The sequence below is a fragment of the Eriocheir sinensis genome, chromosome 5 (genome assembly GCF_024679095.1).
Source record: "Eriocheir sinensis breed Jianghai 21 chromosome 5, ASM2467909v1, whole genome shotgun sequence".
Classification (NCBI taxonomy): Eukaryota; Metazoa; Arthropoda; class Malacostraca; order Decapoda; family Varunidae; genus Eriocheir; species Eriocheir sinensis.
The window spans coordinates 5,105,826-5,124,014 of record NC_066513.1 but is presented as its reverse complement, the minus strand read 5'-3'; the positions used below and the strand labels follow the sequence as shown (position 1 = coordinate 5,124,014).

At 44.8% G+C, this 18,189-nt stretch overlaps 1 protein-coding gene across 1 annotated transcript in view; it reads left to right on the top strand.

Annotated features, from left to right (window-relative positions):
* LOC126983746 (kin of IRRE-like protein 2) overlaps positions 1-18,189 on the top strand; it is a 107,347-nt gene that overhangs the window by 19,988 nt on the left and 69,170 nt on the right. Inside the window, exon 2 of the mRNA XM_050836825.1 lies at positions 12,547-12,679. Coding sequence (XP_050692782.1) covers positions 12,547-12,679 — 133 coding nt within the window. The remainder of the gene's footprint in view (positions 1-12,546; positions 12,680-18,189) is intronic.

Below are 18,189 nucleotides of genomic sequence, written 5' to 3'. Positions count from 1 at the left end.
GAAGTCGCTGAAGTTAGTGTTGACTGAATTTCCTGGCAGCATGTGGTTAATCTTCAGACACTCGGCGATTAGTTGAAATATCAGCGTTTTTCGGTAGGACTTGAACCTAGTCCACGCTAGGTCCTCGTGTTCACCACGCCCGCACGCTGACCACCCATCAGCCACCAACCATGAAAACTCGGTTAATCTTCTCTGTGGCAATAGGCAGCTGCGTGGGAGCTTTCTCGGGGGGAACGTCGGGAGTGGAGGCGACATGTGAGAGCGACAGTAGCGACGCTCTTCTGTGTGTATACTCTCATTAGTTTGTTAGTTAGATGGAAACAGCTGACTGGAAACGTATTTCAATAGTTTATATAAAGCCTCAAATCGCCGGCGTGCTTCTGACACATAAATACATAACACATTAATATTTATTCGCCAAATAGTATTATTTATTCACTTTATATTTCTTTGATGGCAAACTAATATTGGCCACCATACATGCAAAATACATTAACACAGGTAAGTCATAAATACACAACGCTCTAGCATTCGCACGCTATATAGTGACCTTTACTTATTTTGTTTATGTATATATGGAGGGCAAACTATTAGCAGTCGTCCTAAATATAAATGATAAAAATTCAGTACTTTTCAACAGCCACAAAGCATTATCTATGATGTCATGTGTTAAAATTATTGGTGAAAAGAGTGGATTTGTAGTGTGAAGGCCAGTGTGTGTGTGTGTGTGTGTGTGTGTCTGTCTGTCTGTCTGTCTGTCTGTCTGTCTGTCTGTCTGTCTCTCTCTCTCTCTCTCTCTCTCTCTCTCTCTCTCTCTCTCTCTCTCTTAATACTTTGGAGAGTGACTCCTTTAAGGTTCGGCTGAGTCACCAGTAAACCGTTCCATAAACTAACATAGCTGTTCACAAACTGACGCTGGTGGTGCCACGTTCGGCAGCGGGCCCGTATTAGTTCATCAGGAGCCGAAGTTGCAGCCCGGGCGGTGACCTGAGCCCTGCGGTTTGGCTGTTCCAAAGCCTGCAGGTGAATCACTCTCTGTTCCTGTATTTTGAACAACATAGTGTGTACCGCAACGTCTCGTCGGTGTTGGAGAGTGTGGAGTTGTGGCTCCTGCCCGTTTGTGCTGTCCCAAATGGGCCTTGCTGCACAGTCCTGTACTTTATCCAGGAGTGTGATGTGTTTTTTTGGCAGCGCCACCCCACACAAGGCACGAATACGACAGTGAGGACCGAACCTGTGCCTTGTTTATGATCTCCAGCCCTTTCTTGTTGAGAAGCCTTGACAGTCTCCTCAATACAGCTAGCTTTTCCGAGGCTTTTCTGGCAAGCCGCTCGATGTGGGTCTTGAAGGTCAGCTCCCGGTCGTAGGTGACCCCCAGCACCTCCACCTCGTCTTGTGGAGCCAGCCTGTCCCCATTGAAGTTCAGGTGCAGGGCTGTACTCGACCTTGAGATATTGAGCAGCTGCGTTTTGTGCGGTGCAAACTTCACCTGCCACATGTTCCCCCATGCTATGATACGGCCCAGTGAACTGTTGATTTTTATTGAAGTGGCAGACTCTTCCTCTAGTTCGTAGCTCTGGGTCAAGGTGATATCGTCTGCATAAGCCCTTGCACTGAGGATGAGCTGCAGTAGGTCTTTTATATAAATGTTCCAAAGCAGGGGGCCGAGGCAGCTTCCTTGAGGCACAACGGCACTAATAGGCTGCGTCTCAGACTCCCGTCCACTGACAGCCACTTTTAGGTACCTGTCACTCAGATAATCCCTGAGGAGTGACAGGAGTGATCCGTCTATGCCGGCTGCGTGGAGCTTTGTGACCTCGTGCCACACTCTGTCAAAAGCACCTTCGATATCCAATGCCACAACGGTAGTGGCCTTGCCTTGGTCCAGGGCGGCACTCAGACTAGAAGGCAACAGCAAGTGTAGATCTGTCGCTGACCTCCCTTTCCTGAACCCGAACTCTCTTGTGCAGAGAAAATAGTGTATTTCAAGGTGTTATGTGATCCTCGAGGCCACAGCAATCTCTAGTACTTTGCTTAGCACCGGCAGCAGGGACACAGGGCGGTAGGTTTTGGTATTACTCTTTGCACCTTTTTTATGCACTGGAACCACACAGCTTAATTTCCAAAATTTTGGCCACGTGTTAGCCTGAAGGCATTGATTAAGCAATAAGAACATAAGAACGCAGGAGTCTACAAGAGGCCGGTAGGCCTGTACGAGGCAGCTCCTTTGACCCTAAGATCCCGTGTTTCTAACCCCACCTAATATCGCTGTCCATGAATTTATCTAGTCTATTTTTGAATGTGACAATTGTATTGGCACTCACCACATGACTGCTAAGCCTATTCCACTCATCCACCACCCTGTTAGTAAACCAGTTTTTGCCTATGTCCCTGTTGAATCTGAATTTATCCAGCAATGTGGGAAGGGGACACGCGAGTTCATTACTACACTGTTTCAATAGACGTGGACTGATGTTGTCAGTGCACATTGCCTTTTTTTCATCAATACCTAATTAAGTATTTTTAACTTCCTTCTCACTCACTTTTACTGTCAGTAGTTTTTCTGTAATTATTTGCGGTAATGACGGAGGTGACTTTTTAGTGTCAAGAATGCACATTTTTTTCTGTAAAGTGCCTGGCGAGTAGGTTTGCCTTCTCTTGGGCAGTGTGAGCAGAACTGACATCCTCCCGGCGGAGAAAAGGAATTATTTCTTTCTTAGCCTCTCCCTGCTGTTGCTTAACAAGGAAGGCTCCACTACTGTTTTGACCCTACCTCAGCTTTTCCTTGAAGCAGTTTTTCCAGCGTTCCGAAGCCCACTCCTGTGTGATTTTCATTCGCTGGGCTGTCTCTTTATCTTTTCCTTTATTTTGTGACGTTTGATGCTTCTTGTAGGTACGCCAAGCACGATACATAGCGTCAGACGCAGCGCGGCGCTCAAGCCCAAACCACGGCTGATTCGATGCCTTGGCTGTGTGCTGGGAGCGTGGAACGTGACGGGACTGTAAATCAAGGAGCAGATCAGTAAGCCTCTCCACTTGCTGATCAGTGTTGCCATATAGCACGTCATCCTAGTCCGTGTTCTTTAGAGTGGCGCTGATCGCTTCCCAGTTGGCGGCTTCCCATTTCCATAGAATTCGGGTGTAATTCACCTCCCGTGGCCTCTTGAAATTGATCTTGGTGAGGACGGCCACATGATCCGAGGTGCCCATGAAATCAAGGGGTGAACAATGGACATCGCAGGGCGGGAAATCAGCTACCACCGGGTCCAGGGACGACCCGGAGCTATGGGTGGGAAAGGTTACGTAGTTGTTGAGATCGTGAACTACTAACAGGGTACGAAAAGCATCACTAACAGTATGTCGGTTTAGATCTCCGATAATTGTCACTTTATTGCACTCGTTGGCTGTCATCATATTGTCAAGGTTCCCTGTGAGAAAATCTACTAGTGATGTGCCCTGGGAGGGAGGGCGATAACAGCCAACACAAAGTAACCCTTTTCCTTCATTGTCGTCTATTATCAGAGTCAATAATTCTAATTCCACGGGCACGGGCACTGAAGGGTCAATTATCTGAACGTTTATGGCCTCTTTGTAGCAGAAAGCCTCATCACCTCCCAGAGTGGAGCGGTCCTTCCTTATCCAGGCTGAGAACCCTGGGATGCGGGCATAATTTGGCTGTACCATATCGTCCAGGAAGGCTTCGCTCAGAAACACAGTGTCTGCCCGTTCCCTGTTTATTACACTGAGTTACCTCACCAATATTTGTGTGGGGACTCTCTCTCTCTCTCTCTCTCTCTCTCTCTCTCTCTCTCTCTCTCTCTCTCTCTCTCTCTCTCTCTCTCTCTCTCTCTGGTGCCTCTTCTCAAATTTCTGGCCCTAAACATTTTCTTAAGTCTCACCCAAAATCCATTCTAGCCTCGACCTGTTTTCTTTGTTTTTAATTATAAGTTTTACTCGTCCTCCGCCACGACAATCTTACAAAGGCAGGAGGAATGTGTGTGTGTGTGTGTGTTGAGGTGGGAGGAAAAGGGGGTATGTGTGGGGGGTGTTGGCGGGGGGAAGGGGTACGTGTGTGTGTGTGTGTGTGTGTGTGTGTGTGTGTGTGTGTGTGTAATAATAATAATAATAATAATAATAATAATAATAATAATAATAATAATAATAATAATAACAATAATAATAATAAACGGTTTATTAAATGATTGCAGCTGTAAAGCTGAAAATATACATGTTAAAAATACAATTTTGAAATATAATAGAAAAAAAAGGAAAATGTACAATATGAAAGGGTATAGGGGGTCTGGGGTGGTGGGGGGGAGGTGAGGTGGTGGAATGCAGTGCGTGGTGCGGTAGGAGGCGGTGTGGATTTCCAGGTGACGGGTCAGGTGTTAAGCCCCAGGTCAACCTCAGGTCAAAAAGGGGTCAGGTCGCAGTTGATGGCAGGGGTGCAGGTAGAAATGGTGTCGGCCGGCACTCAACTTATGGGCTTAGCGATGACCTGCTAATCTCTCCAGCCGGTGAGACAAGATAGGAAGAGATGGACCGAGGAGCAGTAGGCGTGGGAACATCAAACGTCTGCACTGCCCCATGCCACTTGCCCTTGCCACTTGCCCCACCCATGGCTCCACCTGAGTGACGGGCCTCAACACTGCACTGCAACTGAACAGAATTCTCACAGCAGCATGATGGTCGGGCTGGTGTACCTGGGGGCACCTGGGGGCCGGCGTCGGCTGGATGGTAAGGCTGCGTCGACGTCACACTGGCTATTTCTACTCTTCATTATCTTCACGGCACCACAAACGCACTGCACTCACTGTCTGTCACCATGATTAAGCTTGATGTCACAAAAGTTTCTTAAAGTGTTTTTTTTGTGTGAAAAGGGAGAGGGGGATGGAGGGGAAGGGGAGAGGCCAACAGGCTGGCCCCGGGCTACTCCATACGGAGCGCCGTGAACCATGTCTGACCTCGGTCAGGTTTGTGTGTGTGTGTGTGTGTGTGTGTGTGTGTGTGTGTGTGTGTGTTTGTGTATGTGTGTGTGTGTGTGTGTGTGTGTGTGTGTGTGTAAATTCAAAAGGCGTTGGGTGGAAATATGCCGCTGTGGTACGAAGAGGAGGAGAAGAAAGAACAGGAGGAGGAGGAGAGGGAGGAGGAAGAGGAGAAGGAGGAGGAAGAGGAGGAGGAGGAGGAGGAGAAGGAAAAGGAGGAGAAGGAGGAGGAGGGTAGCGAAGGGAATGATGTGTTTTCTAAATTGCACGACAACTGTGGGTAAGGAAAGAGAAGGAGGAAAAGGAGGAGGAAGGAGAAAGGGGAAGGGGAAGGAAAAAAACAAGCGTGCACAAATACGAATAACTAGAAGAAGAAGAAGAAAAAGAAGAAGAAGAAGAAAGAAAAGAGGAAGAAGACAATTGAGATAAAAGAAAGAAAAGAAGGGGGAGGGGGAGGAGGAGGAGGAGGAGGAGGAGGAGGAGGAGGTGGAGGAGGATAAGAAGAAGAGGAAGAGGAAGGTAGAAAAGAAAGAGGGAGAGAATTGCAGTGAATGTCTCTCTCTCTCTCTCTCTCTAGTGCTGAGAGAGAGAGAGAGAGAGAGAGAGAGAGAGAGAGAGAGAGAGAGAGAGAGAGAGAGAGAGAGAGAGAGGTCAGGCAAAATGGGCGAGAGTCGTTGGTTAGCAGAGAAAACCATAACAGAAAAGGTACGATAATGGAGGGAGGAGGAAGAGGAGGAGGAGGAGGAGGAGGAGGAGGAGGAGGAGGGGGGGGGGGTAGAAGGAGAAGGAGGAGGAGGAAGATACAAGGATACATGGATGAGCAGGCAACAGAAAATCAGCCGGCACACAATGAGACTTGCCACGTTCGTGAAACAATGTTAGGTTAATTGCATACGCTATAGCTGCGCGTGGCCAAAGTGCCTATCTCCGACTTCTTAATGATTTAGTCTTTTCTTCACTTTCTTCATTGATTTTCACATCATATCAATTGAACGTACTCGCTGTACATGGGCTCGGGCATTTACCTCCCGACGCAACAGAGCAACGATCAGTGCGATATTTAAAGGGGTTTATTGTTTTTGCATGAACCACTACTGCAGGAAGGTTGTTGCAGCGCACTGTTTGACAATACACAGTCGTTCCACTCTCGGTTATTGGGTCGTATTCTTAAACATTTCGTAACCAAGCACACTTATTTGACAAGGCGTTCGTGGGAGTTTTAGGCATTTCCAGGAGTACGTTCATATCTCTGGTGGTAGCTTGACCCTTCTTCTGTACCATGGACATAAAATAACATTCATAAGAACCAGACTGATTTCATTTTTGGCCTTTGAAAATTTGTTGATGTGAGAACCAAAAGCGTATAATAATATCGATCCTAATTGTTAAGCAGCCCGCACATGTCGTCACACAGATAGTGATGTTAGGTTGGGTTAGATTCACAGGAGCTGCCTTGCATAGACCTACTTGTTTCTTGAAGACTCCTTATGTTCTTATGTTTCTCTTTTCTTGTGGTTCTGGTGCAAAGATCCTACCTCCGCTCTCCTTGATTTCGCTGTCGTCAACTTTCTGTTTGTCACACGAGGTTTTCCTTTTGTTATAGTTTTCTGTGACGACCTTGGAGATTAAAGGTAATTCTCTAAAATCATACATAAGAACCGTGTGGCGCTATCATCTTGCGCGTGAGAAGACTGTGCGTTCGAAGACTAAGCCAAGACTTTGTCGGAAAATGTAAGTACAATCCGTTTAATTCCGTCTGTCCACTCGCGAACGTAGATGTGGCATCTGAGCATTGTTAGTTCGGGAATGCGTGAATATCAACTTTATATCTTCAGTGATATATTTGAATGTTTGTGTATACTAAAAGAAAAAAACTCAAGCCCTTTTATGTGAACCGCAATAATGCCGATTTGCATCGATAATCTACCATACAAGCACACGAAAGAACAGCTTGTATATCAAACAGAATAGTTTGATCAAACTCGAACGATGTATAGCCTCTCAAATACCCATATTTTATCTCATTCAAGTACATAAAGTGATATCTGGCTCTGCAAGTGCCTATGCATAAGAAATTTTGATGAGTTGCATGTAAACAACATGGGTAGTATTCAACATAGCCTAGCATCACATTCAGCAGTTATTATTTAATATTTCATGTTAATTCGAATATCAATTGTTATTTACTGTACATGCAGTAAATTATTAAGATACCCTTTATTTTCACTTGCAGAGTCAGATGTCTTTTAATATACCTGAAATGAGCTATCATCCAATGAATTTGAAAAAATATATATAAATGGTTCGAATATGATGTGACTGTGTTATTTGATACAAGCTTGTCTTTTCGTGTGTTTGTATGTTGGATTATCGATACAAACGACTGAGTTGTTTTTTGTATACATAATCATTCAAATATGTTATTGAGAGATAAGCTTTAATATCTATCGCAACAGTTGATTTTCACGTATTAAAGAACTAGAATTGCGCAGGTGCCACATCTATCAAAAATCCCGCTTTGTTGGTGGACAGATGAAACGAAACAGACTATAGTAACTGAGTGGTGGTCGTGCAAGCCTGCTATGATTTATATTATCCATACTAGGGCGGACAAGGCCCCTGTATATGAGCAGTAACTGTAAGAGGGAAAAAAAACTGGCGGAGATGGCACAGCGCGCCCAAACTCGAGAAAGCTGATTATAGCCAGAGAGAAGATATTTAGTTTTTAGTTAAGATTATAAGGAATGACCGAGAACGTTTATTGTAAAAGGTGGCAGCCGCGTGTTTTCGAATAGGGGATATGTGTTTGGAAGACTGTCGAGTTGAGAGGTGGAGGCGTGGGAGTCCGGAGTTAATGTGGAAGAATCACAATACTACGATGCTGTCACGACGCTGACAGAGAGGCTGTCAGCGCGCATGAGGACAGCCCAGGACACCGTCCGAGTCCTAGGGCGGCTGTTTGGGCCCTCGGTCCTTCTTGATATGTTACGTCCCTTACGTTACTTATATCGGTGTTACTTAGCTGCGGGGAAGCCTCGTTCCTCCCGAACAAGACTCGCCCGACATTTAGTTACTGCAAGGTACCTAATGTTACTACGGAGGCCTGAGGTGGGTGTTGTGGCCTGAATGTTACGTGTGTTGAGTTGGCGGGTGAACCTCGTTTCTCAGAGAAGACTCGCCCATAATTTTGTGGCCCACCTCGTGCACTGGCCTTTCCCGGGCACGGGCGTCACCAGAAGGTTTAGAAGGCCAAAACGCTGGACACAGCCACGGCGGCGATGGCAGTGCCGTCCAGGAAGGCGTCCACCAGGGTGTAAGGGGCTGTAGCCGCCCCCTTTAGTGGTTCCTGCTGCTTCAACGCCTGCTTGGGCGTAAACCTGGCCGCCCGGCGGCGCCTGACCCAACCGCAGCGACTAATGGGGGGTGGCGGTTCCGGCCACGTCGTTGACCTCCCCCGCATCACTGGCTTCAGGGATCCAGGCTGGGGGCGTCACCTCGATGACAGTCGGGCAATTGTCAGCCTACAGGGTGCAGCTGGGGCCACGTCGTCAGGAGTCAGGCCTTCATCAGCGTAAGGGGTGGCGGCAGGGGCCACATCGCTGCCAGTCGGGCCTTCTCTAGTCTGCCAAAGGCTGCCTGAAGGGTGCAGGCTTGGGCCATGTCGTCGGCAGCATCGCGGGGGGCGCGGGCTGGGGCCGCCGGTTAGCTGGCTAACCGTCCATCAGTCCAGGGGCACGACAAGAGGAAGAGGAGGAGAAGGAGGAGGAGGAGGAGGAGGAGGAGGAGGAGAAGGAGGAAGAAGAAGAAGAAGAGGAGGAGGAAGAAGAAGAAGAGGAGGAGGAGGAAAAAAAAAAAGATGACAAACTGGAGAAAGAGAAGGACAACGGGAGCGAAGATTGAAAAAAAAATATAGAAGGAGGAGGAAGAGGAGGAGGAGGAGGAGGAATTCAAAAGAAAAATGAGACAAAGAGCAAGGAAAAGTTAAGAACTATAGCGGAGAGAGAGAGAGAGAGAGAGAGAGAGAGAGAGAGAGAGAGAGAGAGAGAGAGAGAGAGAGAGAGAGAGAGAGAGAAATATGATTTTGGGCAGTTTCACTTTCTTCTTTCTTCCTCTCTTTTATTATTTCGTTATTTTCTTTCTTTCTTTCTTTACTTTCTTTCTTCTTTCTTTCTTTCTTTTCTTTCTTTCTTTGATTTCGTATTTCGTTCTTTCTTTGTCTTTAATAATTAATCTTTCTTTTATTCTTTCTTTTCTTTCTTTCTTTTTTTCTCGCTTTACTTTTTTTCTTTTTTCTTTATTCCTTTTCTTTATTTCTTTTCTTTTCGTTTTTCATATTGCTAGCGCCAGCAAAACAAATCCTAAAGATTTTTTTGCCTACGTAAGAAATAAAAAAAAAGTTATCACCTCAGTATTGGCCCAATAGCAACTATAAATGGCGAATCCACAAATGATGATAAAGAAATCGCTAACATATTGAATGATTCTTTTGCCTCTGTTTTTACAAAAGAAATCTTATCCGAAAGGCAACAGGAAGCCCCTAGATATATTGATGACACATCCTTGAGCAGTATTGGTGACATTGTAGAACGTGATATAGTACACATTATCGATAATATCAAAGTAAACAAAACCCCCGGCCCGGATAAAATATCCCCGCGTATTCTTAAAGAGACAAAACATTAGATCAGCAAGCCCCTCTTGGGCATATTCTTAAAGTCGCTAAACACAGGAAAAGTACCACTAGAATGGAGACTCGCTAACGTAACTCCTATCTTTAAAAAAGGCGACAAGTCCCAACCAGGTAATTATCGACCGATCAGTCTAACGTCAATCGTGTGCAAAATTTTGGAGATGATCATTCGTGGAAAAATGGTAAAGTTTTTTTTTTTTAAGATTGATTAAGGATTCGCAACATGGTATTCGAAACAAGCGTTCCAGTTTGACTAACCTCCTCAATTTCGTCAACTACATCTTTAATGTATACGATGACAGTCAATCAATAGACATTATATATATGGACTCAGAAAGCATTTGGCAAAGTCCCTCACAACCGCCTCCTAAGTAAATTGCAAGCTCACGTTATAACTGGCTTACCGACCGTAAACAGAGAGTTGTTATGAATGGTATATCATCTGACTGGCGAGATGTCAAAAGCGGTGTTCCACAGGGGTCGGTGTTGGGACTTGTTCTGTTTTTAGAGTACGTAAATGACATTGACGAGGGGCTATCGTGTAAAATATCGAAATTTGCAGACGACACAAAAATATCCAGCAAAGCCACTACGACAACAGATAAGGAACACTTACAAACTGATCTCGAACGTTTAAGTAGTTGGGGACGAGCATGGCAAATGGATTTCAAAATTTAAAAGTGCAAGGTTATGCATATCGGAATCAACAACGATCGTATTCATTATCAAAATAACGGAGTGCGACTTTCTGAAGCCAGCAAAGAAAAAGATCTTGGAGTAATAATTGCGAACGATCTTAAACCGAGTCAACATTGCACAGAAGTAGTAAAAATTGCCAACTGATCGGATTTATTGGTCGTACATTTGAACACAAATCAGAAAAAAAGTAATGTAGACACTGTACAGTGCGTTAGTTCGCCCACATCTTGAGTATTGCGTTCAGTTTTGGTCTCCCTATTACAGAAAGGATACAGATAAACTCGAGAGGGTGCAGCGTCGAGCTACTAAAATGATCTCTAGACTGCGAAATAAACCGTATGACGACAGACTTAAAGAACTTTACTTATTCAGCTTATCAAAACGCAGACTAAGAGGTGACCTTATCGAAGTGTTTGAAATGTTCAAGGGATTCGAGAACGTTAATGTTCATGATTATTTTAGTCTCTCAATCAAGCGTAACAAGAAACAATGGATACAAAATAACAAGGAAGCGTTTCAACTCAAATGAATCAAAGCACTTCTTCTTTAACCGTGTCATCAATGTATGGAATGGTCTGCCTCAAAACGTCGTCGAAAGCAAAACTATTTGCACGTTCAAAAACCGACTAGACAAATATTTAGAAGCTAACCCGAACATCCGCTATTTTGCTCCGGTCTAACATAAAGTAGTGTTAGGTTAGTCGTCGTGTATGATCTTCCTTCTATCCATGTAAAATCCATTTTTTTCTATACTACATGATATTCTTCCTTTTCATGCTAGCTTCGGCTGGAGGGACTGGTGTGAGGGGAGGAGCCTTCATCTTTGCTGTCCTGTGTCTATGACTCGTAGATTAGAGTAGATGGAAGCATAAACAAAGAGACTAGTTAGGACCAAGAGGTCTGTTGCTGTTTGCTTTTCCTTTGTATTTTTTTGTACTTCTCCTCCATCTCTTCTATATTTTCCTCATTCATTGCGGACTCCTTGTTATCTTCCATTTACCCATCTTCCCTTCCCCTATACCCTCCTCCTCCTCCTCCTCCTCCTCCTCCTCCTCATGATCACCCCATTTGTTTCACTTACCCTTCCTTCCCTCTCTCTCTCTCTCTCTCTCTCTCTCTCTCTCTCTCTCTCTCTCTCTCTCTCTCTCTCTCTCTCTCTCTCTCTCCTACCCCTTTATCGCCTTCCCCTCCCGTCCTCACCTTCTATCTCACTGCTTCAAAATCTTTCTCCTTCCCAACTTGCCTCCCTCCCCTGCCGACCCCTTACACTATCTTCCCTTCCCTTCCCCTACCTCTGTCTACCTTGCCTCCACAAACTCCACCTCTCCCTCCCTCCCCTACCCTTCCACCTCTTTCTGTCTTCCGCCTGTCTGCCACACTGCCTTAGGGTCATATTCTTAAACATTTCGGCGTCCAAGTACACTAATTTCACAAGGCTCTCGTAAGAGTTGTGGGCATTTCCTAGTAGTTCAGTGACCCTAGTGGTAGTCTGACCCTTCTTAATTTTCTACCATGAACTTGAGGAACATAATTCACGTGGCTTTCGAAGGAGTTTGGGGGATTTCCAGGGGTAGTTTAATAACCCTGGCATTAGTTGGACTCTTCTTCTCTACCATGAGCCTAAGAAACACATATTTCACAAGGCTTTTGTAGGAGTTTCGGGTATTCTCAAGGAGTAGTTTAACCCCTACAACACGAGGACGTGTATACTGTGTCCCTGCGTGCCCCGTACCATATCCGAGGACGCGCATACTGCGTCCTGGCTCGCTTTAACCAATATGCAAGTTATTTTATCTCTATATTTATGCTTACATCTCAAAATTATCAATTAATTTATGTTTCTTTATATGCACCATTTAATTCTGCATGTTTTCATATATAATACATGATGATTGTGTTGAGTGTATGGCTGAAAACTTGTTATATTCAATAGCAACATTTGAAATTTGGCGCGCGTGGCGATCCCGGATATGGCACGGGACGCTGTTTTGGCCCGGCCGTAGTGAAGGGGTTAATGACCATTGTGGTAGCTTGACCCTTCTGCGCCATGAACCAAAAATTCCACTCAATAGAATCCGACTGATCTCTTTTTTTGGTCTTTGGAAACAACTGCTGTGAGACGTGGAAGTGTCTGAGAATACTGACCCCTAACTTCCGCTTCTTCCTCGGCAGCGGTGTGGCGTCGCGTGGAGGCACTGAATGGCGGCGAGGCGGTGCTTCCCTGCCACGTGGCGCGCGCCGAGGCCGGGGACCGAGTGTATGTGGTGCTCTGGTACAGGGACAACGGCGTCGAACCCGTCTACAGGTGGGTGCTAGTAGTGGTACTAGTGGTAGTAGGTGTAGTGGTAGGAGGAGGAAGCGGAGGAGAGGAGGTGAAGTGGTAGTAATGGTAGTAGTAGTAGTAGTAGTAGTAGTAGTAGTAAGTAGTAGTAGTAGTAGTAGTAGTAATGGTAGTAGTATTAGTTGTTGTTGTTTTAGTAGTAGTAATAGTAGTAGTAGTAGGAGGAGGAGTGGAAGTAAAAGTAGCAATAGGTGTAGTAGGAAGGCGGTGGGTGAGTGGTCAGCGTGCTGGCGCGGTGTCTTGGATGACTTGGGTTCGCGTCCCGCTCGCTGTTGAGTCGCCGCCTGTCAACCCAGACTTTGGCGACACTCTCTAAAGAGGATCAAAGAGTTGCTCCGGTGGGCAGAGTGAGCAAAATACCATGGCGCCATTATAAACACGAATGGGCTGCGGCAGATATCAGGCCCCACCAAGAAAGCTTACTGGCGCTGTAGGCTGAACGTAAAAAAAGAATAAAGTAATCATAAAAATAACTAAAAAGAAAATGTGTGTGTGTGTGTGTGTTATTGCGGTGTTTGTTTGTTTGTTCGTTCCTGTGTTTGTCGCCCTGCTATTCATCCTGCTTTATGAACCTTTCTGTTTGTTCCTGTTTTTTGGGGCAACTGGAAAAAAGCGGCGAGTCACCCATTACAACAGGGCATAGTGGGGGGAGAGAGAGAGAGAGAGAGAGAGAGAGAGAGAGAGAGAGAGAGAGAGAGAGAGATTGCAAGTGGTTGTTTCCTAATGAGGTCATAAAGCACACTGTTATGGCCACACACACACACACACACACACACACACACACACACTAGATAGATAGATAGATAGATAGATAGATAGAGAGAGAGAGAGAGAGAGAGAGAGAGAGAGAGAGAGAGAGAGAGAGAGAGAGAGAGAGAGAGAGAGAGAGAGAGAGAGAGAGAGAAAGTATATTCACCACACCAATTCGTATTTGGATTCTTCCTTACAATTAATATAAAAAAATACACTAGATTAAAAACATCGTAAAAATAGTTAAGCTTACAATACGTCTGTAGCCCAAGAGTAGTAATAGTAGTAATAGTAATAATAATAGTAGTAGTAGTAGTAGTAGTAGTAGTAGTAGTAGTAGTAGTAGTAGTAGTAGTAGTAGTAGTAGTAGTAGTTGTAGTGGCAGTAGTAGTAGAAGTAGTAGTAGTAGTAGTAGTAGTAGTAGTAGTGGTAGTAGTAGTAGTAGTAGTAGTTGTTGTAGTATTAGTATTAGTATTAGTATAAGCATTAATATTATTATTATTAGTAGTAGTAGAGTAGTGCATGTTCATAACCAAACATTACTTATAAATGCATTAGATATCGTGAACTATTTTACATATTATTTTAGGTGTTAACAAATTTCAAGATATACTTTCGACGCTGGTAAAACTGTCTCACGTTTCACATTCTCAGACCCTTTCGGCTCTCATAACTCTTTCCAAAGGCCACAAAAAGGTTAGTCTGGTTCTCATAAGTGTTTTAGTTTACGTTTACGGTGAAGAAGCCTTGGCATACTATCATTAGGTTCGTAACAATACCCATGGCAATACTAACACAACATCTACCAAAGCCTTGTCAAACTATCACCAGGCTCATAAAATTACCCATGGCAATGCTAACTCGACCTCTACCAAAGCCTTGCCAAACTATCACCAGGCTCATAAAACTACCCATGGCAATACTAACACTCCACCACTCATTGCCTGGTCAGCTTTCTAGATTTCATACACAGCCACTTGGACAAACGAGACACCTCTCTTGCCCTTGCTTTTGTCGACTTCAGGAAAGCATTTGACCTTGTAGACCACACTGTTGTCATTACTAAGGCCACTGAGCTGGGGCTTCACTCTAAAATTGTATCGTGGCTGACTGATTTCCTCAGCGCACGCCAGCAAATATTTCGCTCCCAGGGCTCTGTCTCCCCCCCTCTTCAGCTGACGTGTGGCGTCCTGCAAGGCACTAAAATTGGTCCTCTTTGCTTCTTGGTGCTCATTAATAACTCCCTCATGGACACACCGCATTGCTGGAAATATGTTGACGACAGCACCTTGGGCGCCCCCGTCAACAACAGGGATCCAGACTATGCACCTTCAGGCGTGGACGGTTGACAATAGTGCCACAATCAACCACACCAAAACCGTGGTGATGCACGTCTGCACGTCCAAAAAAGATGTAATTTTAGGTCCCGACTACCACACCTACGACAATGTCCTGACCACCCTGAGTCTTCCGAGGCTATCTGACAGGCACCATGACGTCCTCAGAAAATTCGTCATCTCCCTGCCACCTGACGCCCCCCCCGTTTCACCAGACACCACAAGATACTCACCCGCTTCATTGCGCCGCGAACCGACCGCTTCAAACAAAGCGCAGTGCTAGCGATACTGCGGGTGATAAACTATGCCCAGCAGTGATAGTCAAACACAAAGGGCCGCGATGCAAATTAGCACCTCGCCGCCACCCTCTTCACACCACCCTCCCTCTCCCTTTTGTCTCTATTTTTAGCTCTCCAAAACCACCTCCCACCCTCTCCCTCCCTCTAGTGTAGCCTATTTAATAGTAGTTTATTGTATTTTTTAATTTATATATTTTCATCTTAACGGGTGTCATAGATTAATAAACCTGTTATTATTATTATTATTATTATTATTATTATTATTATTATTATTATTATTATTATTATTATTATAATTACAAAAAAAAAATCTCTTTCGCGGCCTGTGTGGTTAAGTGGTGTGTTATTTATTGTGTAACTACATTGAGTGTTATTTCTTCACACACCAAGGACATTACATTTGTCGATATTGAGTTTCATCATCCATTTGTCGGTCTAACCAAAATAGCTGCGTGAAACTCAGTTTTTTACGTTCTGGCCCATAGCGCGGGTAGGGTTTCCTTAGGGGCTTGATGGTCGGCCCCAGCCCGTCATGGCCCAGGTAAGTGTTTATTGTGGGGCCACCTATTAATGGCTCATGGTGGCCCCCTAAGCTCATTCTTGTTTCACTTGGACAGTTCCTCTAGAATCCGGGTTGATAGGTGGTCTTCAGGACAACATGTTGGTAGTCTTAGACCACTCGGCAGTGACTGAAAAATCCCAGGTGGTAGCGGCGGATCCGAAGCCGCATCGTCCAGAACCAATCAGCCATCGCCTCCCCATTGACACTGGTACATTTGTTTGATGTTCCGTGTGCCTACTTTTCCGAGATCTTGCCGATACCCAGAGCACAAGGAAACACTATCGGATTAACGTCATTTTGAATTAGGCGCGGCTCTATAGGTAGCAACATGGCGCCTGTGATTAACGGACACTACTGAACACTCTTTAATCAGCTTAAAGTGCGTGGAAACTCCCTGGCCGGCAATACAGGGAGATGGAACAGGCGTACAGTGGGCGTTTAGGAATAGGAGAGAGCGTTGGTGTGTGTGTGTGTGTGTGTGTGTGTGTGTGTGTGTGTGTTCACCACGGCCTGAACACGAGTTGGATTCGCTTCGCAAGCAGGTACCCTCTCGACGTGAGCAAGTGGTCATTATCGTCGATCTCTGGGTACTGCCAGGACCTCACACACCACACACCCCATCCCCCTTGCTCAAGGGGGGACAGTAACCACTCCTAGTCAACGGAAAGAATCTGGCCTGAGCGGTGTGTGTGTGTGTGTGGGGGGGGGATGTGGGTGTGTATGTGTGTGTGGGGGGGGGGGGGCGTGTGTGTGTGTGTGGGTGGGTGGGTGGTGAATGTTCCGTGAAATATTGGCTCATTCTCAAACGTATTTGGGCTCACACGCCCACATTTGGTAAAACTTTGGTAGAGGCTGTGTGATAGTATTTCCATGGGTAGTGTTATAAGTCTGGTGATAGTTAGACAAGAATTTGGTAAAGGTTGCTGTGTTAGTTTGTCCATGAGTCCATGTTATGAGCCTGGTGATTGTTTGAGAAAGCTTTGCTAGAGGTTGTATCAGCAATACTTCCATTGGTAGTGATAATTTAACAAGGCTTTGGTAGAGGTTGTTAGTAGTATTTCCACGGGTAGTGTTATGACCCTAGTGATAGTTTGACGAGGCTGTGGTAGAAGTTGTGTTAATATTCCCATGGATGATGTTATGAGCTTGGTGCTAATTTCGCCTTTCTTCTGCACCGTGAACCTCAAGATACTCATGAGAAGCCGACTCATCTTCACTGTGGACGTGGAAAATCATTATTGTGAGAGTCTAAAGCGTCTGAGGATATGGACCTTGAGACATACACCATTTTACTATTATAGAAAGTATATCGTGAAATTTCACACCACCTGAGGTAACATGTAAAATCCAGTGTATTTATATATATATATATATATATATATATATATATATATATATATATTATTTGTGTTATGGGCATGCCCTATACTGCTACTTCTTACTACTACTACTACTACGACTACTAATACTAATACTAATACTAATAATATTACTACTACTACTGCTACTACTACTACTACTACTACTACTCTCTACTATTCTAATAAAGGTCTGCATCTACACATTACTCATCTCTCTCTCTCTCTCTCTCTCTCTCTCTCTCTCTCTCTCTCTCTCTCTCTCTCTCTCTCTCTCTCTCTCTCTCCTCTTCCACCCTATATCTGTCCCACTTTTACGGGTTACATATGACACACCTTATATATAAATTTCCTCTTAGTAATACCAATGGCGCAAATCGACTAAGAAAAAATGTATTGCAAGTGAAATAGATTGAATAAACAGAGCGAAGGGCTGAAGTCGTTTGTAAGTTCGTGTTTGTTTTTGAGTTGGTAATTGTTTAACGAGGGCGAGAAATGGTGTATAAGTTGTTGGTTGTGACGTAATGATTTGACGAAGACGATAAAACAAATTGAAGGTGTTGATTGTTTCTAAGTTGGTACTTAAACGAAGGTCAGAATCCGTATCTGAGCTGCCGTTGGTTTTTGAGGTGGAAATACTTTAACGAAGGCGATGAACTGTATTGAGTCGCTGGTCGTTTTTCTGTTAGTAGTAATAGGCCAAGGCAATAGTTAGGTCGGTATTCTCAGATGCTTTCGCCTTTCACGTCATATATTTCCAAACGCCGAAGAGGAGACTGACCGGGTTCTCTTGAATGTTTTTTTTGTTCACATTCATGGCAAATAAGCCTTGTCAAACTGTCACCAGGACCCTAAAACTACCCCTGGAAATGCCCACAATCCCTGCGAAAGCCTTGTCAAATGTGTGCTTGGGCGTCGAAGTCTGTTAAGAATATGCCTTTTAAGGTCATATTCTTCAACATTTCGACACTCCAAGGACACACATTTCACAAGGCTTTCGTTGGAGTTTTGAGCATTTACAGGGGTAGTTCTATGACCATGTTGGAAATCTGACCCTTCTTCTGTACCGTGAGTCTTAAAAAAATCTGATTATAACCCAACTGATCTCCTTTTTCGCCTTTGGAAATAGTCGATGTGAGGGGCGATAGCGTCTTAAGTTCTAAACAAT